The 20,216-nt window shown below is 27.5% G+C and overlaps 2 protein-coding genes across 3 annotated transcripts in view; one reads left to right on the forward strand and one right to left on the reverse strand.

Annotated features, from left to right (window-relative positions):
- Nucleotides 1-3,000: 3,000 nt before the first annotated feature.
- Nucleotides 3,001-11,198, reverse strand: LOC107453129 (uncharacterized protein C1orf131 homolog). The gene is made up of 4 exons (XM_016069824.3): nt 10,986-11,198; nt 7,522-7,716; nt 6,085-6,156; nt 3,001-3,153 (listed from the first exon to the last, which is right to left on the reverse strand). Exons 1-4 carry the CDS (start codon nt 11,052-11,054, stop codon nt 3,055-3,057), a joined length of 435 nt encoding a protein of 144 aa, XP_015925310.1. The 5' UTR covers nt 11,055-11,198; the 3' UTR covers nt 3,001-3,054.
- A 258-nt stretch (nt 11,199-11,456) lies between these two features.
- LOC107453110 (Rho GTPase activating protein at 1A) overlaps nt 11,457-20,216 on the forward strand; it is a 55,581-nt gene continuing 46,821 nt past the window's right edge. Inside the window, exons 1-2 of one of the 2 annotated variants that reach the window (XM_071183652.1) lie at nt 11,457-11,513; nt 11,610-12,905. In XM_071183652.1, the coding sequence (XP_071039753.1) occupies nt 11,624-12,905 (1,282 nt within the window). In that variant the 5' untranslated portion in view covers nt 11,457-11,513; nt 11,610-11,623. The other variant, XM_043039348.2, reaches the window with a different exon arrangement.

Below are 20,216 nucleotides of genomic sequence, written 5' to 3' on the forward strand. Positions count from 1 at the left end.
GAATTTTACTCCCTTTAACTCGATTTTTTTTTTGGATCTTTTAAAGCAAGAAAAAAAAAAAACCTAGGAGCGGACATTTTGCCCCTTCCTTTGCAACACACGAACAATGTCCTTCGCACTTTTCATGGAGAAGCTAAAGCTGTCCCTCTTGAAGTATGTGAACAGTGGTTAAATGAAACGTTACCAAATTTACTTCAAGGATACAGTTAAAATGATGTTTTCAATATTGATGAAATGGGTTTATTTTTTAAATGTCTTCCAAATAAGACTNTAAAAATGAACCCAGAATGAACTTTTTAATTTTGAACTGAATGCAATGAACAGTGCGCCAGATTAAAAAAGGCATCACCCTCAATAACTTTCGTCCTAATCATGCTTTTTTCACGTACTGTGCCAATCTTAATGGTTCAAGGGGGTGACCTCAAATATGCTAATTAATTAATACTAACTATTTATTAAGTTACGAAATCGGACATAAGAACACACTTTCACTAAATAAACATATAATTTCTTTTTATATATTTCTGACACTCAAAGTGCTAGGTTGTAGACGAAATTTCGAAAAAAATACGCCATGAATCTAATAGCTAGGAAAATAAAAGAAAACCATCAAAACTAGATAAATCGCAATGGCCGAGAAAGGCAAATCAGGAAAAAATGGAGCCACTATTTCCAGATTGTGGCTTTTCAATTATAACAGAAGTACTTAATGAGTGGGAGAAAGGAGGAATCCATACTTATATTTTTTTTAAAATTCGCTTGGCGCTAATGTCGTTGCAAAGTTCCAAAAATTTTCTGTTTTCTCTTTTAAAATAGGTTCTTTTTTCAAGTTTTAAAATAGTTATTTCTTTTGTTAATTATAAAAGCTTGTCTATTTAAAGTAACTTTTTGTTGCCCAAAAATTATTTAATGCTGAGTTCTTACTCTGACTGAAGCTCTGGAATTACCCTTGAATGTAGTTTTCTAGGAAATCATTTAGCATTTTTAATTTAATAGGTGTTAAAAAATTGTAAATTTTTTTTTAATAATTACTCATTCATTTTTAAAAAGTAAAAAAAAGTGCAATATGAACATTTTTAAACTTAAATAAAAACTAAGTAGTATTTTGCTATAGATTTTGAATTTTTTAAATTGAAACATAACAAAGATAAAATAATAAATAAATGGTTTTGAGATTATATGTAGAGTCTAATGGTATAGATGTAGATAATGAATACATATTCATGTTACTATCATTTAACCTTTAAAAATTTTATTTTTTAAAAAATTCTAAATTGGTTAGAAATATGTGTAAAATTTTGAAAAATTACTCATAAAGCATATGTCTACCCCTCCTAATAATACGCCCAAAGGTGTAATAGTAGACAGCCTGCTTTGTTCCATATTTTAATGACGTTTTTCTATGCTCTTTGTAATAACTGATTTTTTTTAAAAATAAACGTTTGGTTGATTTTTGTCTCTTCTTTTGTAATATATTTAATTACATGTTATATGCTACACTTGTTTAATTAATGATATTCAGACAATATAAGAACATCCATATACATGCAATTATCACTCTTTGGGCAACTTTACATATTATTATTCAAATAAGCCTCTCTCCCAATAACACCATTATCAGTGATAAAAATATGCACTTTTGCTTATTTTCTGAGTTTTTCAAAATAATTTATATACAATTTCTTAGCTTTAAATGTATGCATATTGTTTGTTTTTGAAATGTATAACATTGTAACATAGCATTGTAGTATCTTTATAAACTTACATTTTCTTTAAGAACTAGAAAATAAATTCAAGGTATCTTAACTAGAAGTTGATGTTCAATAATAAATCAAAAATAAGGTGAGTGCAAAAGGGTACCAATATTAAAAGACATTCTTATAGAAATGAAGTATTAAACTCAGCTTAACCTAAAATGATAACAATATATATGGGCAATCTTGAATTTCTTGCTGGTTCTTCATCAGTACAAATATTTTCTGTGTGCATCAGCATTAAAAAATTATTTCAACAATTGTAATTAAAATATATACAATTCAACTGGAAAATAAAATCTTAGTCACAATGATACAAATTTCATCAGATAAAAAATACCTATTTTTCTTTTATATGTATATTTTAATTATTTTTTCTTTCAATGGTGTAATATTGGATAAAAATGTGAATTACCTTGTTATACATTGTAATAAATTTAGAATAAAAAAAAAGACTTTCGAAATAAATGAAATGCTAGACAAGATTGTGAATCTTGTATTCTCAAAGATACACTGTAAAAATTCCTAATTTGCTTTAACCTGTAAGAAAAGCTTTTGTTGAATTAACTTTCAAACAGTAAGCATTAGGAAAAAATAAAGTTTTTAATAAGTACTGATGCAATTTTCTTAACCGAAAAAAAAAGTTATTGTTGTGATAATGGCTTATTTTATTATTTGTAAATATCAACAACATGTATTATTTCTAATCATGAGCTGTAATGTAAGTCGAAACAGATATTTATATAAAGGTTTTAATATTACAACATCATTAGTTTAATTAGTTTTTTTTCATTTATAGAAGTGAAAAAAAAAATTTTTTTTAAAATTATTTTTAAAGAAAATTATAAATATTTAAACACAAAGCATTGCACTAAATTAAAATTTAAAGTTCAAATTTGTAAATTGAGGGTTTTTCTATTCATTTTACAAAGTGTAGGTGTACTGGTTGAAGACATTATCTGAAACTAAATAAGTAAAAAATTACGTTCACTAAGACTGAGATCACTACCAACAACTAATTTAGAGTGTGATTGCATAAGAAAGTGATGGCATAAGGATTTATTTTCTCCATCCATTTTATAAAAAAATTCGTGATTATATAATTGTACAAAAATTTATCGTTAAAACAAAACTACATGATTATAAAGTATTTAAAAATCTATGAAAATGATGTAAACAAATGTTAATCTTATCATTTTTTGGACAAGAATGTAGATTAAATAATGAATAATTAAAATAAAAGCAATTTACACTTATTAAATAAAAAAAACATTTATTAAACAAAAAAAAAAAACATTTATCAAAGCAAGCTTGATGGCTGATCTTTTTTCTTCCTATTTTTCTTAGTATTTTTTCGACCTTTAAGCTTTTGTATAGTATACTTGTTAGGCAGTTCAACCTGAAATAAGTATTCACACGGTTAAATTCATTTCTAAAATTTTTTCATGATTACAAATACATAAATATCTGCGTAAAAATATCAAAAACAGAGAATGGTATGAAAGAAGAAGGATAAAGATGTAACTTTTAATTCAGATATTTCTTTTTAAAGTTAAAACAAAGATAAAGCAATTAGGGCTATGCCTTAAGATTCCTACTACCCATACTGCAAAGGCTTGGAAAGCTTAAATTGTTTAAATACAGCCCAGAACAATATCCTTATTTAGACACTTCTTCTTCTGCTTGTGGTGGGGTGATTTATGATTTATCAATTTTAGCTGATGGAACTACTTCAAAGTGTCTTCTTTGCAGCAAATCTAACATTGTCCCAATTAAATCAATCACAATCCCACACTTGGAACTGTGCACATTACTTTTAGCTCAATTAACTCAAAAGGTCATCAAAGCACTAAAAATGGATTTCTGTGCAGTTAATCTGTGGTGTGATAGATCAATTGTTCTCGTTTGGTTAAATAAATCACCTCATGAACTCAAAACCTTTGCTAGCAACAGGGTTGCTCTAATCCAAAAGTTAATCAGTGATTTTGGCAGGAGACATTATTCAAACTCTGATAGCTATCATACCAGTCAGTTATTTATCATGTGGTGCTAACCCAAGCCTAATTCAAAACTTAAGACTTATGGTTTAAGGGAACATCTTTTTCAGAATTTCCACAATTAAACAAAGGTTTGGATATCAAAACTATTACAAATAATGACTATACCTGGGAATTAAATTTTTTTAATTAAATGGCCATTCCAAAAAATAGTGACTCAATATTATTACACATTTGTTTCATTACCAATAATTATGTTAAAATAATTAGAATTTTAAGCTTTATTTTCAGGTTTTTTAATAGAATGGCTGAACAATTGGTTGTTCGTCATGTTCAACATTCTTGTTTTGATTAGGAATCCCTAGACCTAAAACAATGGTAAATCTTTATTAGGTAAAAGTGTACTGAAATCACTAACTCCTTTTATTGGTGATATTGACATTCAGAGTTGGAGGTCTCTAGTAAAATTGTAAGAATAATTTTGATAAAAAAGGTAAAATAATATTACCTCAAAACCATAGAAATGCTTATTTACTTTTGGGATATTATCATAAAAAATATCACTTTGGACCACAAACCCTTTTATATTATGTCAGGCAGAAATTTTGGATAGTCAATGGATAGGAATTTGGCTAGAAATATTGTACACGATTGTGTGAAAAATGAACCTATTTTATTTTATAACTGTGAAAAGTTTGAGACCATAATCGTAGAAATAAAAAGGATCTTAAAATTTAAGACCCTTAAAAACCATATCTTCTGATGTTCCAAGGCTTTGTCACCTGGAAATTTTTTATTTGGTCATGTCATCATTTAAATACATTTAGAAAGGAAAATTTAGCATAGTAAATAGAGACATGTTCAAGCTCTTACACGAGTATTATGGCATGGGTTACATTTAGATACTTGAGCCACCTGCAACAGTGCCAAAAGTGGCAAGTTTTGAAAAATAATATTAAACTTGTATTGATGGTGGTTTTTGAGGGAAGATAATCTTCTTAAATGTAAATGTATGCTAGAAAAAATTGTAAGTGTAGTTCATGGTAATGAAAATTGTGTTGGAGTAGTTAATGTGAGAATGGCCCATGGAACTTTCAAAAGAATAAATCATAAATATGTATATTTCCAGTTAATGTTTAAAATTGAAGAAAAAAAAGCAATGAATAATAATTTTTATGTATTCATATTGGATAAATAATTTCTTAACTTTTTATTATTATTTTTGTTGTATCAATTTAAACTTTATATTGCATTAATACTTATTCTACAATTTTTACTAATTGGTTTTTATCTGCTATAAAAGAATTTTGGAAATAATTCATAATTTAAATTTATGTTTGATCTATGTTTAAAGACAATTTGTTTATTGTTAAGCAAAGTTTTAGCTGAATGTTAAACCATTCAACTGGGGTCAGTATGTTCATGCCAAAAGTGTGATGTTACGAATTTGCAATGTTCTACCAAGTCCACTTTTGATTTTCACCTTAAAAATGCAGTTAGTTGATTTTCTAAGCCAGGTATAGAAAAATGCTCTGACTGATTCAGATCACTTCAACTTTACAAATATAATTGCAGCAATTTAACTAAAATTAATTATTGAACTAAGTTGTTATGCTTATAACCTAATTGATAATTGTTTTCGCTAAGCTACTTGACCTCAGAAATGTATATAGTGTAAATAATCATCTTCAAAATAAATGTTGTTTAAAAATATATCAACAAGAATTTGTTTTTGAGCTTGGCATCTACATATTATTTAATAAAAAATAAATAAACCAAGTATTAAAAAACAGAGATTTTTAATAACTACAAATAACAGTTAAACAGTAATAACTACAGTAATAATAACAGTAATAACTACAAATAACAGTTTTCAATAACAGTTAAACTTATACAAGTTTTAATTATTAAACTACTAAATTTTGATGGCTTATAATAATTCAGTTCATATAGTTTAATTTCAAAAATTATTATAGCTTTATATAGATTTATTTGGGGCACTTAACCAATTAAGTTTAGAGTCTCGAAACAAGTATGCACATGAATTTTCATTCAATCTACTTAAATTAGCATTGAATAGCAACATGTTTGTTGTGATTTAATGTTATTAACATAGAACATGTTTGCTGCAGGAGAGCAATAGTTAAATGAAATAGCAAAAATATTTTTACCAAGCGTTTAGATGGAAAAATGGAATAGTAACTAAAATATTTTTATTGGTAATCTTATAAAGGTTGCATAATAAATAGAAGATTATAACAACAGTTTAAAACAAATTAATTTCTTATTATCAGTTTTACTATGATTATTTAAAATTAAACGACTATGTATACCTCTTTTTCTTCCTTTGCTTTCAGTTTCTCTGCCATCAGTTCCTTGTAATTTTTATATTCCTTTTTCGGAGGCTAAAAATGCAAAATTACTTGTTCAAAAAAAATTAAAATCAGCATATTTTCTCACCATTTAAATTTTTATTAATAAATACAAAACTAATTTTGATATAATAAAAACATAATATATCATAAGAATTATATATAGTTTTTAAATTAATATTTTTCAATGATAAAAATACTAATGATAAGACAACTGAAAACATTATTAACTCTTGTTATAGAAAAGTAATTTATCTTGAAGTATGTAAATAAATTGGGTAGTTGTTTTCTACCTATTTAATCCATACACCTTTCAAAATACACTTGCATTCTATATCATTCAATATCTTTTATAAATTAAATAACAAAAAATTTAGAAATAACATAACTTAAATTTAAGTAGTTTTTTTTACACGCAAAATTTTAATAATTAAAATAATTAAAAAGGAGCAAATTAAACTGTTTGTGAATTAATTCTCTGCCCACTCCTTGAGGGCTAGGTTTACATAAAAGAGGATAGACATGGAAATTTTTAAAGTAGGTAAGTATTTAAAATTCTGTCAAAAAGAATTATGATTTATATGGTAAATGATTTATTTAACTGTGAATCCAGTTAAAAAGCTTTCTTAAAACAATTTATAAAATTATTTCAGAAAATTTAAAGGACATTCTTAATAGGAAAAGTAACTAAAAAATATTTTTATTTATATGCACCATCAATAACTTATATTTATATACAGCTTGTAAGCATCTTTACAAAGCCAAACATTGAACCCAACTCCTTAAAGTTGTCGCTTCAATATCTTAGAACAAATGCATTGTTAATGAAGTTTTTATAATGATTTTTTTAAAGTAAATTATTTAAGAATTTTGCATGTTTTTTTTCCAAAGAAGTCTTAAAAAACAATTTATACTCCACTTGTTTTCAAAAAACATCTAAAATATTATTTAGAATTTTATAACAACATAAAATTGAAGCAACACACACTCTCAATAAATTTAAAATGTTAAATATTTAAATTGATGAAATTAAAAACGTTAAGTAATTAAATTAAAATATTAACTTTAAAATATCATAAAAGTAAATGAAACAACTTTTCCACTGGCTTTACAAAGCCAAAAGCTTTTTCCTTCATATAAAAATAATTCTTCAACATTTTCTTTTACGTTTCATTTTCAAGTAAAGAAATATTTCATTTCATACCGTCAATAATTTTTGTCAAAAAAGGACTAAATGCCAACAAAATTAATTCAAAAAGAAAACTCAATGAAATTTTTAAGATTAAAGGACAGTACACTTTCTTTAGCTACCTATTTTTTAAACTTACTTATTGAGTAATAAACTAACAAAAAATCATAAAAGGATAATATTGAATAGTTTAAAAGGTCAAAAATTACTTTAGCTCCTAGTCTTATAGCCATTGCTATTTTGTCTTGCTTCTTTCTTTCTTTTTGAAAGCCATTTACTGCAAACCTCATCAACTCATAACGTGCTCTCTTTATGTTGAAAACTTTACAGTTTTCTTCTTCTCCTTTTTCAACAGAATCTTTTTTGAGGAGAGGAGCTTCATGCACTGTTTTTTGATTTTTTATCTAAAATAAAATAAAACAGGTAAATGTTTTAGCAATGATCAAGTTTTAGCATTTAATCCCGTTAAGCAATACAAAATTTAATATTTCTTTTTACAAGATAATAAAATTCATGGTATATATTTGGGAGACATCTGCACCTGTTTTTTGGGATTTTTTTTATTTTATTGCCAAGTTTGTGATAAATAATAATAATGTGGTGTTAGTTAGAATATACTCATCACGGTGATTGAGATGAAATTATGACAGAATCATACATATAGAATGACATAGGTGAGATTGTATTGGATATTAGAGGTGAATATTTAACATTGTGAGAAGATAGATTTGACAGATTGTGCAGATGGGTGAAGATGATTGACGTAATTAATGCTTTAAATGGCTTTTTGTTTTTCTACATAAAATTTTTTGAGAGAATTTAATTATTAAATTTCTGTTTTAGGATTGAATTTAGTGTGACATTAGTTTCCAACAGACTGATTATTTAGGTAGATGTTTATGTAGTGAGTTTGAATGTTGGTTTTTTTTTTTAAATGTATTTTTATTTTACATAAGGTTTCTCTTAAAAAATATTTAGGTTTTTTTTTGGAAATATGAACTGGTGAGAAAATTTCTTTATAGTTTTCTGTAGAAACTAAAGTTTAGTTATGGTTGGTAGTTTTTGTAAAGGTTTGTGCTTTTTATAATGACCTTTTGTGGATTTGTTTGATCAATGATGATGACAAATAGAAGATTTTAAATACTTTATATTTTGGGGGACTTTAAGTTGTAATTTTTTGTTAATTTTATTCAGAAAAATGGGTTAATAAATCTGTTGTGTAAGGGTAATAATTCGTTATTGATCTGCAGTAGTTTTAAATTTATATAATATTTGAAAAATGAATTTGTTACGCAAAATTTATTTAAAATGTGTGCAGATTCCTTGCAAGTCTGTTGTCTAGGGGTAATAATTTATCCTAAATCTGCAGTACTTTTTTCCCTTATGTAATGTTAAAATTGATGTTTCTTTTAAGGTTAATCTCCGAGTTAAGTGACAATGTTTAAGGTTAAGTGCCACTGTCTGGTATACCCCACACTGATATTTTTTTAAGGTTAAGTACCATTGCTTAAAATTGACAGCAATAAGAGTGAACTTAAAATTTCATAGGGTTGCAATATTTCACTCCGTTTTCGCATAAGCTTGCCTGGTGGCTAACATTTGTCATAGATTTGCTGTTATTTATGAAATGTCTGTTTTATGCTTTAAAAAAAAAAAAAAAAAAAAAAAAAAAAAAAAAANAAAAAAAAAAAAAAAAAAAAAAAAAAAAAAAAAAAAAAAAAAAAAAAAAAACTGCAAGAGAAGTGATATAGTAAGGAAGTGAGAGTTGCAATATTTCCTTCTGCCTTTGGCATGTGATGAAAGAGGCACCAATACAAATGAGCTAAAAGTGGTTGGTGAGAAAAAAAATCATCAAGTTGAATTAGGTGCTGATGCCTGACAAATCTACTCCAAATTCATTATTTTTCAAAACATTGAATTTTTTTTGTTGTAAAGACTGATTATATTAATATCTTTAGACATATCTTTTAGACATCTTCAGTGTGGAATCCATAAAAAGTGTGGAGTAATAAATTTATTTTAATTACTAAGGAAACTTTCTGATAAGTTTAAACTTTGATATCAGAATTTATTGAATCAATTTGCACCAAATTATCTGCAATGCTCATTGTAGAAACCTGCAACCGAATTCACAACATTGCTTAGAAGAAATTTAGTATAATAGAAAAATGATCATATTTTCCAATGGAAGCTGAATCACCAAAGAAAGGTAGGGAAATACAAAAATTTAAGTAGAACTTAACTGTACACATTTGAATGAAAAGGCAACAAAGAGAATGAAAAAGAAAGAAAGATTACAAATTGAATTTTTAAAACGAAGAAAAATTACTCTAAAATAAAGTGTTGTTTATTTATTGTTTAATAAACAGAATGCTTATCTTAAGGAAATGATCATAATAATAATAACCAACAATCCTACTGTTTGATAGTTTACTGATGATTTAAAGTATAGTTTAATAAGGAAAACTTTTGTTATAAAAAATTGAATAATGAGATTATGTAACAAGGATAAAAATAATTTATCCATAATTTACTAAATTTAGTCAGTCCTGCATGTTTTTACATTGCACAAATTTCAGCATTGAAGATTTCCGCCTAAAAATAATATTTGATGATTAATGTAGCCCAAATTCTTAGGCTACATTAAGCTTGTAAACTTATAAAATTCCAATTAATAAAGAAATCTACTCTAAAGGAATGCACCAAAAATTGGCTCATTTAATTTAACCAACAAACTTCGATAATTATTAAATAATAAAATGGTCAATATATATTCTACATCTATCAAGGGAAAATAGAAATCATTAGTATTCTTTAAAATGAAATTTTTTTTTCTCCAATCTAAATAAAATGGATCATTTGAAACTCTGAGTTTGTGATGTTTCTGTATTGGTACCTGTTAGCGTCAGCTACCTTTGCCTAAGTCTTTTTAAATTTGTAAAAATTAAAACAAAAAACATGAAGCAGTTTGCTTGTAGGAAGTTTATTTTGGTTTATATTTTTCTTGGACCCTTCCTCTGATTTTCTTTTCTTTCTTTATTTTTTGCTTCTCACGTGCTATTACCCGGCTATCTCCAAAATTTGGAAATTTTTTTTAGCACAATTTTACAAATAAAAAAATCATTGCAAAGAATTTTTCCAGCATAAGCCTGTTCTTTCATCCGAACTTAACTATACATAGAAATAACACCATATTCCTCTTAACGTAAATAATTTTATTTTGCTCAAATCTCTTACATATCATTGTATTTATATCAAGTAAAGTAGATACTTTAGACTTTATTTTAAGCTAGACATTAGTTTGCAGCTGAAAGGAAGCCAGTTTATGTTTGTTCGTTTATAATGCTACTACGCAGTGAAGAACTTAAAAGCATAAATCCTTCAGTAATTGAGAGCATTTAGAAAACAGAGCTTTATATTAAGTTAAATAGCTTACAAGCTTATTTCGTTACTAAACAAACACAGAAGAAATGTTCAAAACTTATATGAGTTTTAATAAAAGCAATTTTCTCTTATACGATCAAAATAAAGAAAAAAATACTAAAATTCATAAGGCGAATGAATTAGACAACATATTTTGCTCTTTTAGGAGGCCTTGCTTATATTACTAACGATAAATTGTATATTAGATTTTATAATTTTTTAAAATATAGAATAAGAATATATTATATACTTTTTTTCTACCACAAAATCTCTCATTGAATTCCACAACTTCTACAGTCTTGCAGTGATTAGAAGACATCTTTTTCTAATTCCCCTCCAAAAAAATAGCTTGAAATTTTTTATTGATAAAGAAATAATCATTCAACATCAAATTTAATTACAAAATCGAAGCACTTCATATCCTCAATGCTCTCTTTGGTTTGTTTGTAAATATTTAAAATGAAAGTCAAAGTTTAAAATTCAAGAATGTTTTTCTTTTTCTTACTTTTGAGGCGAACTTATCGCACTGTCTTGGCTGACCGCCCTCTTATAACCCTAAACTTTGGCGATCAGCTGAAATGGGTGATTGCCAAACGAAATCTATCGCCAACTGCTTGGATGCCCGCTTTTTGAACGTGATTGAAAATGGCGANGGCGAACTTATAGCTAAGATAAGTACCTGTTTTCATTTTTCAGAAATGGCAACAACAAAGAATTCTGTTGTCTGTCTATTGATAGTCTTCGAAAGTTTAGAGAAGTTAGTCAAGCTATTAAGATGGTAATTCATTTCATGATAATGCTTTTCTCTGTTAAACCCATTCGAAATGAATCAATTTTTTTCAAAGTTTAACTAATCTGCTGCTTTTAATTGCAGCAATTTTTATCAAAATGAGTGTCTTTCACGATTTTCAAAAAGCCTGGGCGCAGCGATTCCCAGGGTGTGAATTACCTCAAGCATGGGAAGAAGATGTTCGTGCTAATTTAGCTAAACATCGACAGAAAGTTATCGATTTAAATCAAGAATTAGAAAAAGAACAATTTTATGTGGAATATTTAGAGCATTTACTTGCTGCGGTGGAACGCGTTAAGCAAAATCCAAAATTTTCCAATGTGGAATATGATAACGTAGCTGTTATTGAAGAGAGTGAAAGTGAGTCTAAATATGACGATAAAAATGTGCCAAAAACGAGCAGCAACGAAGAAATTCGTTTCAAAGATTCAGATATTAGTAAGCTAGATTCCGAAAGTGATACCAATGATCAAAACAGTTATATCACTGTCATATCTGTCGGCGGATCAAATCAAGCTGATGACGGTACTTTGCTGTCTCAAAAGTCTAATGATAGTCAATCTAGTAATTCTCTTGATAGAAAAGGTGTAGCTAATGAAGAAGTTGATGTAGAGATAATTAACAATTCTCAAAAAAAGAAACCGCCTGCTCCTCCTAAGAAACCTAGGAAATCAATACCTGTTCAGGCTGTTCCGCCTGTTATTAAAGCTGATGTAATTGAGTCTACTAATGAAAAACCAATTATTGAAAAATGCACAGATGCTGATAATAATGATTTGCTAGTGAATAGTTCATTGATCAAAGACCCAGATAATGTAATAATCAATAACTCATCCTTAACTAATACATCCTCTTCTACAGCTTCTGAGTATAGAGATGCCTTGAATACTATCGAATCCTTTGAGAATGACAAGTTGGAAGATATGAATTATAGCGATGAGAATATTTATGACACAGTAGCTCCTGATGAAGACGATTCTTCTAGTTCGCATTCAGCTAAAAATTGTGCTAATAAGGAAGATTGTGAAGGAGATTATGTTATGTTTAATGAATCATTTGATGCTTATTCAGAATGTCCTCCACCTGTATCATCACGTTCAAGGATAGCGGAATGTCTTTTTACACAGAAAAGTGTGGAAGAGGAAAGTCCAGAGTTCGCCACTTATATGAATATTGATTATTTTCTCCAAAATCAAAAAGCCACTAAAAATAGACTAGTTCAAGCCGACTCAGTAGGTGGAGATTCTGACGAAGAACACTTTTTACCTTGTGGCTGTTCCAGTGATCAAGAACAAGAACCTGATCGCATTGCAGATTATTCTGAGAAAAAAGTTAGTTGCACATCTGCTCCTACAGATGACGTTTTTGACATGGATTCTGGTAAGTTATTCTCTACATATGCTCCTTGCACTTTATAACTTAAAATAAGTAATGTATTGTAATTTTATAACATTAACCTTTAATATTTTCATATCATGCAGAAAGTAGATTCCCTAAACATTTGTTATTCTGCGAATGAAATAATCCTTATATTGCAGAATCCGTTTATCATTAATCTTTGATTTTATATCATGAATGATATCAATCTTATTTTCAATATTTTTTAAGTCTGTCCTGTCACTGTCTCACGCTTCATCAATCACTCTACCTTCCTTTATCATTTGTTGATTCCTTTATCCACAATTCCTTTATCATTTTCATCACCATTGTCATTGACTCCTATTGACCATGGGTCTGCAGAAGCCAAAAGCCAAACATCATTATAAAGCTGGGTTCTTTTAAAAAGATGGGGATTTGAAATATAAAAAAATTGCTAAACAACTATATATTAATAATAATTACCCTATTAATAAATAAACCTTTCCATTCACAGAACATTATTTCATTTTTTTTTAATTGTCTGAGCTTGGTTGCTTAGCAATGGAGTAAAATTAGGTGTTGCTGTCTTCAATTAGCCTATGGTTATCTCAAAATACTTATTTGTGGCGGCGGCTTTGCTTGGCTGTTATTTGGTACAATCACCAAATGTATATAGTTTCCTACACCCCCCAATTTATGATCCAAACTTTTTGCAATTTTGTCTACCTCCCTTTCTTGAGGGTCAGGAATCCAATTATGAAACAAAATAATGTTTATTTAGAGAAAGTACATTATTGTGTCTGATTTTATAACTTAATTAATAGTTAGCACTATTTAATTGCATATTTGAAGTCACCTCCAGGAACCATTAAGGTTGGCACTTAGTACGTAAAAATCGATGTTAGAACAAAAATTATTCAGAATGATATATTTTTCATTTTTCATGCTAGCTGTACACATGAATAGTGACTAAACATATTGAAATATCTTGAAAAACAGGCTTAAATTATGACTATTTGAAGATCTGCATCAAACAAGAACAATATAATTTTATATACAAAAATTTTAAGTCTCCACTCTTGGGGTTAATGCAGAAAAAAATAGTTTTTTTCTTTTATATATGAATTTTTAAATCTTTCAGCAAGGCATTAATTCAAATTCGTTTGCATATTTTAAGCAATTGTTTTTCTTGTAATGTCAAAATAATTGTTTTTCTTGTAAATTATGTGTAAAAATTTCATGTCAGCATGTGGCAAAATTTTTTTTTCATATTTCAGAGCTAATCAAACAGTAGCTTGCATAAAACTAAAAAAATAATAACTTGGGAGTTTGCTACAAGTTATACCCTTCAATTTGGCACTCTTCTATAATATTTATTTATTAAAGTTTTTTGTGTGTTTCTGCCCAGAAAATGCCAACATTTGGTGATTATTTTGGTGCAGTTATTGATATGTAAATCTTCCACTGTTGTAACATTTGAGAGCATAGCAATTATAATGATCTGGGGTATGCTTAATAAAATTACTCTTTATGGTTAACTGGACCCAGACCTTGAGCTTCGTTTTACTGTCCCTTTAAAAAAAATGAAATTTTTAATTTTCAAAGGTTGTAAATAAAAAAAGTTAGCTTTTTTTAAAAAAAAAAAACTTTAATATGTTAGCAAAACTTATATATAAAATTTTGAAACATCATTTTCTGTAACAAAGAAAGAAAAAGCCTAAATTGTGAATTTTGTATAAAATGTACCAATGGTTTTTTTTGAAAATAAGTAAAAACATTGAATTCCAATTATATTGTTTATTTACATATAGCATAAGCATAGAAAAAAGATTTTTGTACTTTAAAGTAATTAATAATAAATCAAATTTTGTTTCACAAAATGTAAATAACATTGTTAAAAATAAATAATAAAAAAAAATATTTGTGCCCCTTCAGTCACTGTGCTCAAGCCACTAGGACTTTAAGACTCTAAGCCCGTACAGCAATAAGGCCCTGTTCATTTATATAAGAAGGGTATATTAAAAGAATTAATGCTAAAAAGCTGAATTAGTATTATGTGCAATATTTTGCTTAACTATATCATGTTAAATCCTATCCCAGATAAATACAGGCCCTACTAATATCCTGGCGCCATGAATCGTTTTGGTCTTTTTTTTTTTTTTTTTTTTTTNTTTTTTTTCTTTTTTTTTTTTTATTTTTTTTTTTATTTTTTTTTTTAGGCGAAATGTAATATGATTTAAGTTAGTTGCAATAAATATCTTTATTAAAAAAAATTATAGAATAAAAATTGCAATTGTACTTGAGAAAATTTATAATTTTTGTATCATTGTGTTTCATGTATTGGAAAATTAGAGAAGGTGCAGCAAATATCCAAAATGTTTTGTTTCTCCGAGTAACATAAAAATAAAATGATCTAAAAGGATTTTTCAATGTTTTTGCAGCACATTCCTACTGCTTGGGTTAGAAAATTGGTATGGTTCCTCAATTAGCTAGTATCTATAAATTATTTATTTATTCATTATTTAAAGGTATTATAATCATCGTTGTTCAGTCATCAAGTTCTAGATCCTTTTTTTAATAGACAAAATAGTAATATATTGTATTGTATGAAATTAAATATGCTTAAAATTATTAGAAATTAATCAAAACTGTCGAATGCATATGAGACTTTTTTAAAAAGAATAAACATTCCTTTCTAACATGAAAGGAAAAAAAAGTGTCTTCAAAATTAATATAATAGGAAAAATGTTTTTTTTTATTTTATCACCATCACATAATGTAAAACACTGAAACTCATTGTGAAGTAAATTCTAACAATAAAAAGAATTTAATGTTCGTATATACATTTTGTAAATTATTAGAGCTTTTATGAATGTTAAATAATTTTTTAAGCACTTTTAATATTGTATTGTATTGTTTTTGTATGAAAATATCAATTCTACATGGAAATGAGTAGTAGTGCTAATTACGGAGGAAACATTAAAAAAATTGCTTGGATTTTTGATGAAATCAGCATAATTGAAGCCCGTCAAAAAGTGATTATTTAAATGCATGCGTAATAATATCATATAAAAATATCTATCTTGATTTTCAAAACCTTGTTGAAATGCTTTGTAATTATTGTCCAAAAATTTAAAAAAATAAAAAAAATAAAGATCACTTGGATTTACGATGAAATTGTTAAGAATTTATTACTTTAAAAATTTATATTTAAATGCGCTATTCGAGTGTCGTAATAATATTGTATTAAGACTATTGAGATTTTAGAATCTCAAGAAAATTTGTAGCAATAACTAACAAAATAAATAAATAAAATAAATAAGACAAAGTAAATCGAACATTTACTTGGATTTACGATGAAATTGGCTTCAAATAAAGCGTGTCAAAAAGTGATTACTCAAACAGGGTTCCCACGGTCCTTATAAACTGCTTAATTTTTATTTACAACATTTGGAAAACAAGGGCCCTTAAAAGTACTTAATTTTGGTACAAGGTTTTTAAACAGACCTTAATTTTTCATCATCACTATATTTGATAGGAACAATTTTTCAGTCTTATGAAAATATTTGAAGCAAAAAGTCGTTCTTTTATCACCTAGAATGTGACCATGCCTTGAGGCAAGAGTATTTTAGAGAGAAGGAATGTGTGTAAGGGGGCTATAGAAAAAGGGAAAGAAAGTATGTCCATTCAATAATGTAATTGGTTCTTACATTAATATATTNTAGAATGTGACCATGCCTTGAGACAAGAGTATTTTAGAGAGAAGGAATGTGTGTAAGGGGGCTATAGAAAAAGGGAAAGAATGTCCATTCAATAATGTAATTGGTTCTTACATTAATATATTTTTCTTTTTTGCCTACAATATTACTACCCCAAGAAGAGAGTGAAGCATTCTAAAAGAAAATAGAGTGTGGACAAGGGGGATAATATACCAGGAAGAGATGTTTTTTTTGAAGGCGCTTAATATTAACAAAGGCGCTTAAATAGGAAACCCACATAGACCTTCAAAATTGACAAAATTCAAGAAATTAAGTTCTACTGGTAGATGAGGATTTTGCCATCCTAAAAGTAAAGAACTGGAAAACAATTGCTGGGAGAAGGGCAGAATGGGAAAAGCTTCTGAGGAAGGCCCAGGCCCACAAAGGGCTGTCGTGTCAATGCTGATGATGAAGTTCTACTGGTAACGCATGTGTTTATAGGAACGAAGAAAAGCCCTAAGATAAGAAGTATCAGAAAAACTAGAATCTAAAGGAAAACTAAGCAGATTGTTACATAAAAATTTAAATCTACTCAATTAAAAGATCCCAAACTTTTTGTTATTAAAGTCTATCAGAATAAAATTCAAACTTAGATTTTAATAGTCATTTTGTTCAATTAATCTTGCAACTTAATATGCTGTTTTTTTTTTATTTAAAAAAAAAATCTATTAAATTTTTGGATGCTTTAAAATTAGTTGATGTTTCTCGCCAGATTGTTTTGTAATATTATGTTAATTCTTAATAACAGGCTGGAACTGGAAATTTGGCTGTAAATTTTAAGTAAAACTCTTCATAAAAGTGTATATATGAAGCATTTGCTCTTTAATGGTAATTTTAAAATGTAATTTTAAAATCAATTTTCAATTTTTTTGTAATTTTAAAATGGTTAAGTTACATACCGTTTTCTTTATGTTTTTCCTAAAAATTTTTAATATTTTTTTTACAAAACTTTACTTAATAAGGTGATATTACAGAATTACTTTATAATAAAAGAATACTACTTTCAGTTTTAAACTGTTGAAAATAAAATATCTAGTCATAATAATAGTAGAGAATAATATTAAGAATGATAGAGGATGATAAAAAAATATTACAAGTAAGTATCTATAAATGATGAAAAAATAAATATCCTTATGTGTTAATTAAGGAACCTTACCAATTTTCTGGCCATAGCAATGTGTTGATAACTTTTAAAAATCAGATCCTTTTATTTATATATTTCACCGAGAAGTAATATAAAAAACATATTGGTTTAAAAATTATATATCTTCTGGAGCATAATTGTATTTTTATTCTATTAAAATTTTCATAAAAATATTTATTGCTATGAATTTAAAAAAAAAAATTAATTTAAGCCTAGTGAAAAAAAAGTGGAATGATTTAAGGAGCTTAGATATTAGTAAGGCCTGCATTTATTTGAAATAGGACTTAATTTAACATCATAGTTAAGAACTACTTTCATGCATAACTCTAATTCAATTTTTTAATATTAAATCTTTTAATTTATATCCTTATAAATGAAACATTTTATTAATAGAAAAGTAAGATTTTTTTTGGCGTAACTGAATATGTGCGGCATGCCTAGCAGTGAAGTATAAAAACTTGTTCTAATAATTTTTTTCAATGTTTTTCCCAAATTTCTTTATTTACTCGTTTTTACTTATTTTTTTAATATGTATGAAAAAAATTGCGAATCTTAATTTCTGCTCTTTAATTTTACAATTCAATTTCAATGAAATCATTAAAAATGGAATACAGATTATTTTCATAGATGTCATTGACCCTTAACAATCTGAAAATATTAAAAAAAAAAAAAAAAAAAACCTATCTGGGTGGGCAAAAGTTGCCTAGTCCTACTTTGGCAAACCCTGTTAATTAATGCAATTAGTTATATCAGTACTTATATTATAATAAAATTGTTTTTTATTATTTTTTTATTGATTGATTTTCTTCTTTGAAAAGGTAAATAATTGGCACTGTCACTCATAGTATATGTATATTCGATGATAAACAATCTTACTATTTTTGAGGTCCTTAATTTTTCCAAAAAATACTTAATTTTTCAAACAAAAAAAAAATCCCCAATTTTTGGATTGTTAAAAGAGTGGGAACCCTGTCAAACTCTTTAAGTTGCTGACATATCTTAATGTTAAAAAATTTGAGATTCTTAAAAACCACGTGTAAAGCGATTGAAGAATTTAACAATCGAATCACACTACAACATCTGGCGCGTTGTTGCAAGTTATGCTCCCTTATGCTGAAAGTTTCATTGTATGTAAAAAAGTATCAGGATAACTGTGTGTTGTAAAATGGTGAACGTAAAACTTTGTTATGGCGACACATCTGCTGATAGTAAATTTTTATAATATTTTATTTTGATTTATTAACGTAGCTTCTGTTAAAACGTAGATATTTTTTCTTCTTCATAAAATGATGGTAAATTTATTATTGAATGAAAAATGTTTTAATTGACTATGTTTATTAATTTTTTTATTGTATTATATTTTTTTTCGCAGAATAACAATTATAAAGGTAATTTACATGCAATGGTAACTATATTAGTACAAGCTCTAAAATGTTTCTATTCTTGGATGCAAATTTTATTTTTTTTACCAAACGTTAAAATAACAATTCTGTATCTTTGTAATTTTGAATCCAATCCAAAAGAGGCAATAACTTCTGGATCAGACATTAATGGCAAACTCGTCTTTGTGAAAAACGTTTTCAATGAAACAACAAACTCGTCCTTTTTTAAGAAAAATTGTCGTATAGGCGAGATTTTTCCAGATAGATGAATAATATTCTCTTATCGTTTCTTTGAGCCTCTAAGCAATGAAGTTGTTGTTGACGTATGCCCGTTTTAGGCTGAGGGGGTGCGATTGTACTTGTTTTCCAGTGGCGCCTTCTATGGTCAAGAATTCGACTTCTGCCACACCATACGTCGCACCCGTTTGTAGGGCGGTCTCATTCATACACCCATTCATTCATCCACAGATCGTAATTTTGACCTGAATCAGAGAACGATCGATCTCCAATCCAGTACCCCCAGAGGAATTGATTTGTTATGGGAACATGGAGGACTTTTGCGACTCGACAGATTTAACGTGCATCATTCACTTAACGACACGGGGAGTCTTCAGCCGGCGGGGTTCGAACCCACGAACTCTCGGATATGGGCCCAGCGCCCTACCGACCAGGCTATCCCGGCCTAAGCAATGAAGTGGTAAAGTATAATGTTGAAAAATTGCACCAAAATACTTTTGATTTTCTAGAAACCGTGGCCTTTCTGCATTTCGATATTTTGCACGATTTTCTTTGGCACGCATAGAGGATACTGGCTAAAAATGTGCTAAATTTAGCCTAACGGTCAATAATAACTACTAACGCTATCAATTATAAGAAGAATATATTCTCTAAAAGCGTTCTTTCGTTTAGCGAAAGAACCTTTGAATAACAGCTATAAATTTTCATAATCCTTTATTCCTCCAACAATTCAACCATTTTGTCATGTCATACATCAAAAATTAATAATTTTAATGCTAGTTAATTTTTGATTTAAATGTAATTTATTTCA

The sequence above is a fragment of the Parasteatoda tepidariorum genome, chromosome 7 (genome assembly GCF_043381705.1).
Source record: "Parasteatoda tepidariorum isolate YZ-2023 chromosome 7, CAS_Ptep_4.0, whole genome shotgun sequence".
Lineage (NCBI taxonomy): Eukaryota > Metazoa > Arthropoda > Arachnida > Araneae > Theridiidae > Parasteatoda > Parasteatoda tepidariorum.

Bases quoted from the DNA above. Each gene is read 5' to 3' on its own strand.
- LOC107453129 (XM_016069824.3), bottom strand. From the start codon at position 11,054: ATGTCTTCTAATCACTGCAAGACTGTAGAAGTTGTGGAATTCAATGAG. The intron at 6,157-7,521 runs GTAATTTTTGAC...TTGCATTTTTAG, and splicing joins CTATAAGACTAGGAGCTAAA to CCTCCGAAAAAGGAATATAA. The intron at 3,154-6,084 runs GTATACATAGTC...TACTTATTTCAG, and splicing joins AAGCAAAGGAAGAAAAAGAG to GTTGAACTGCCTAACAAGTA.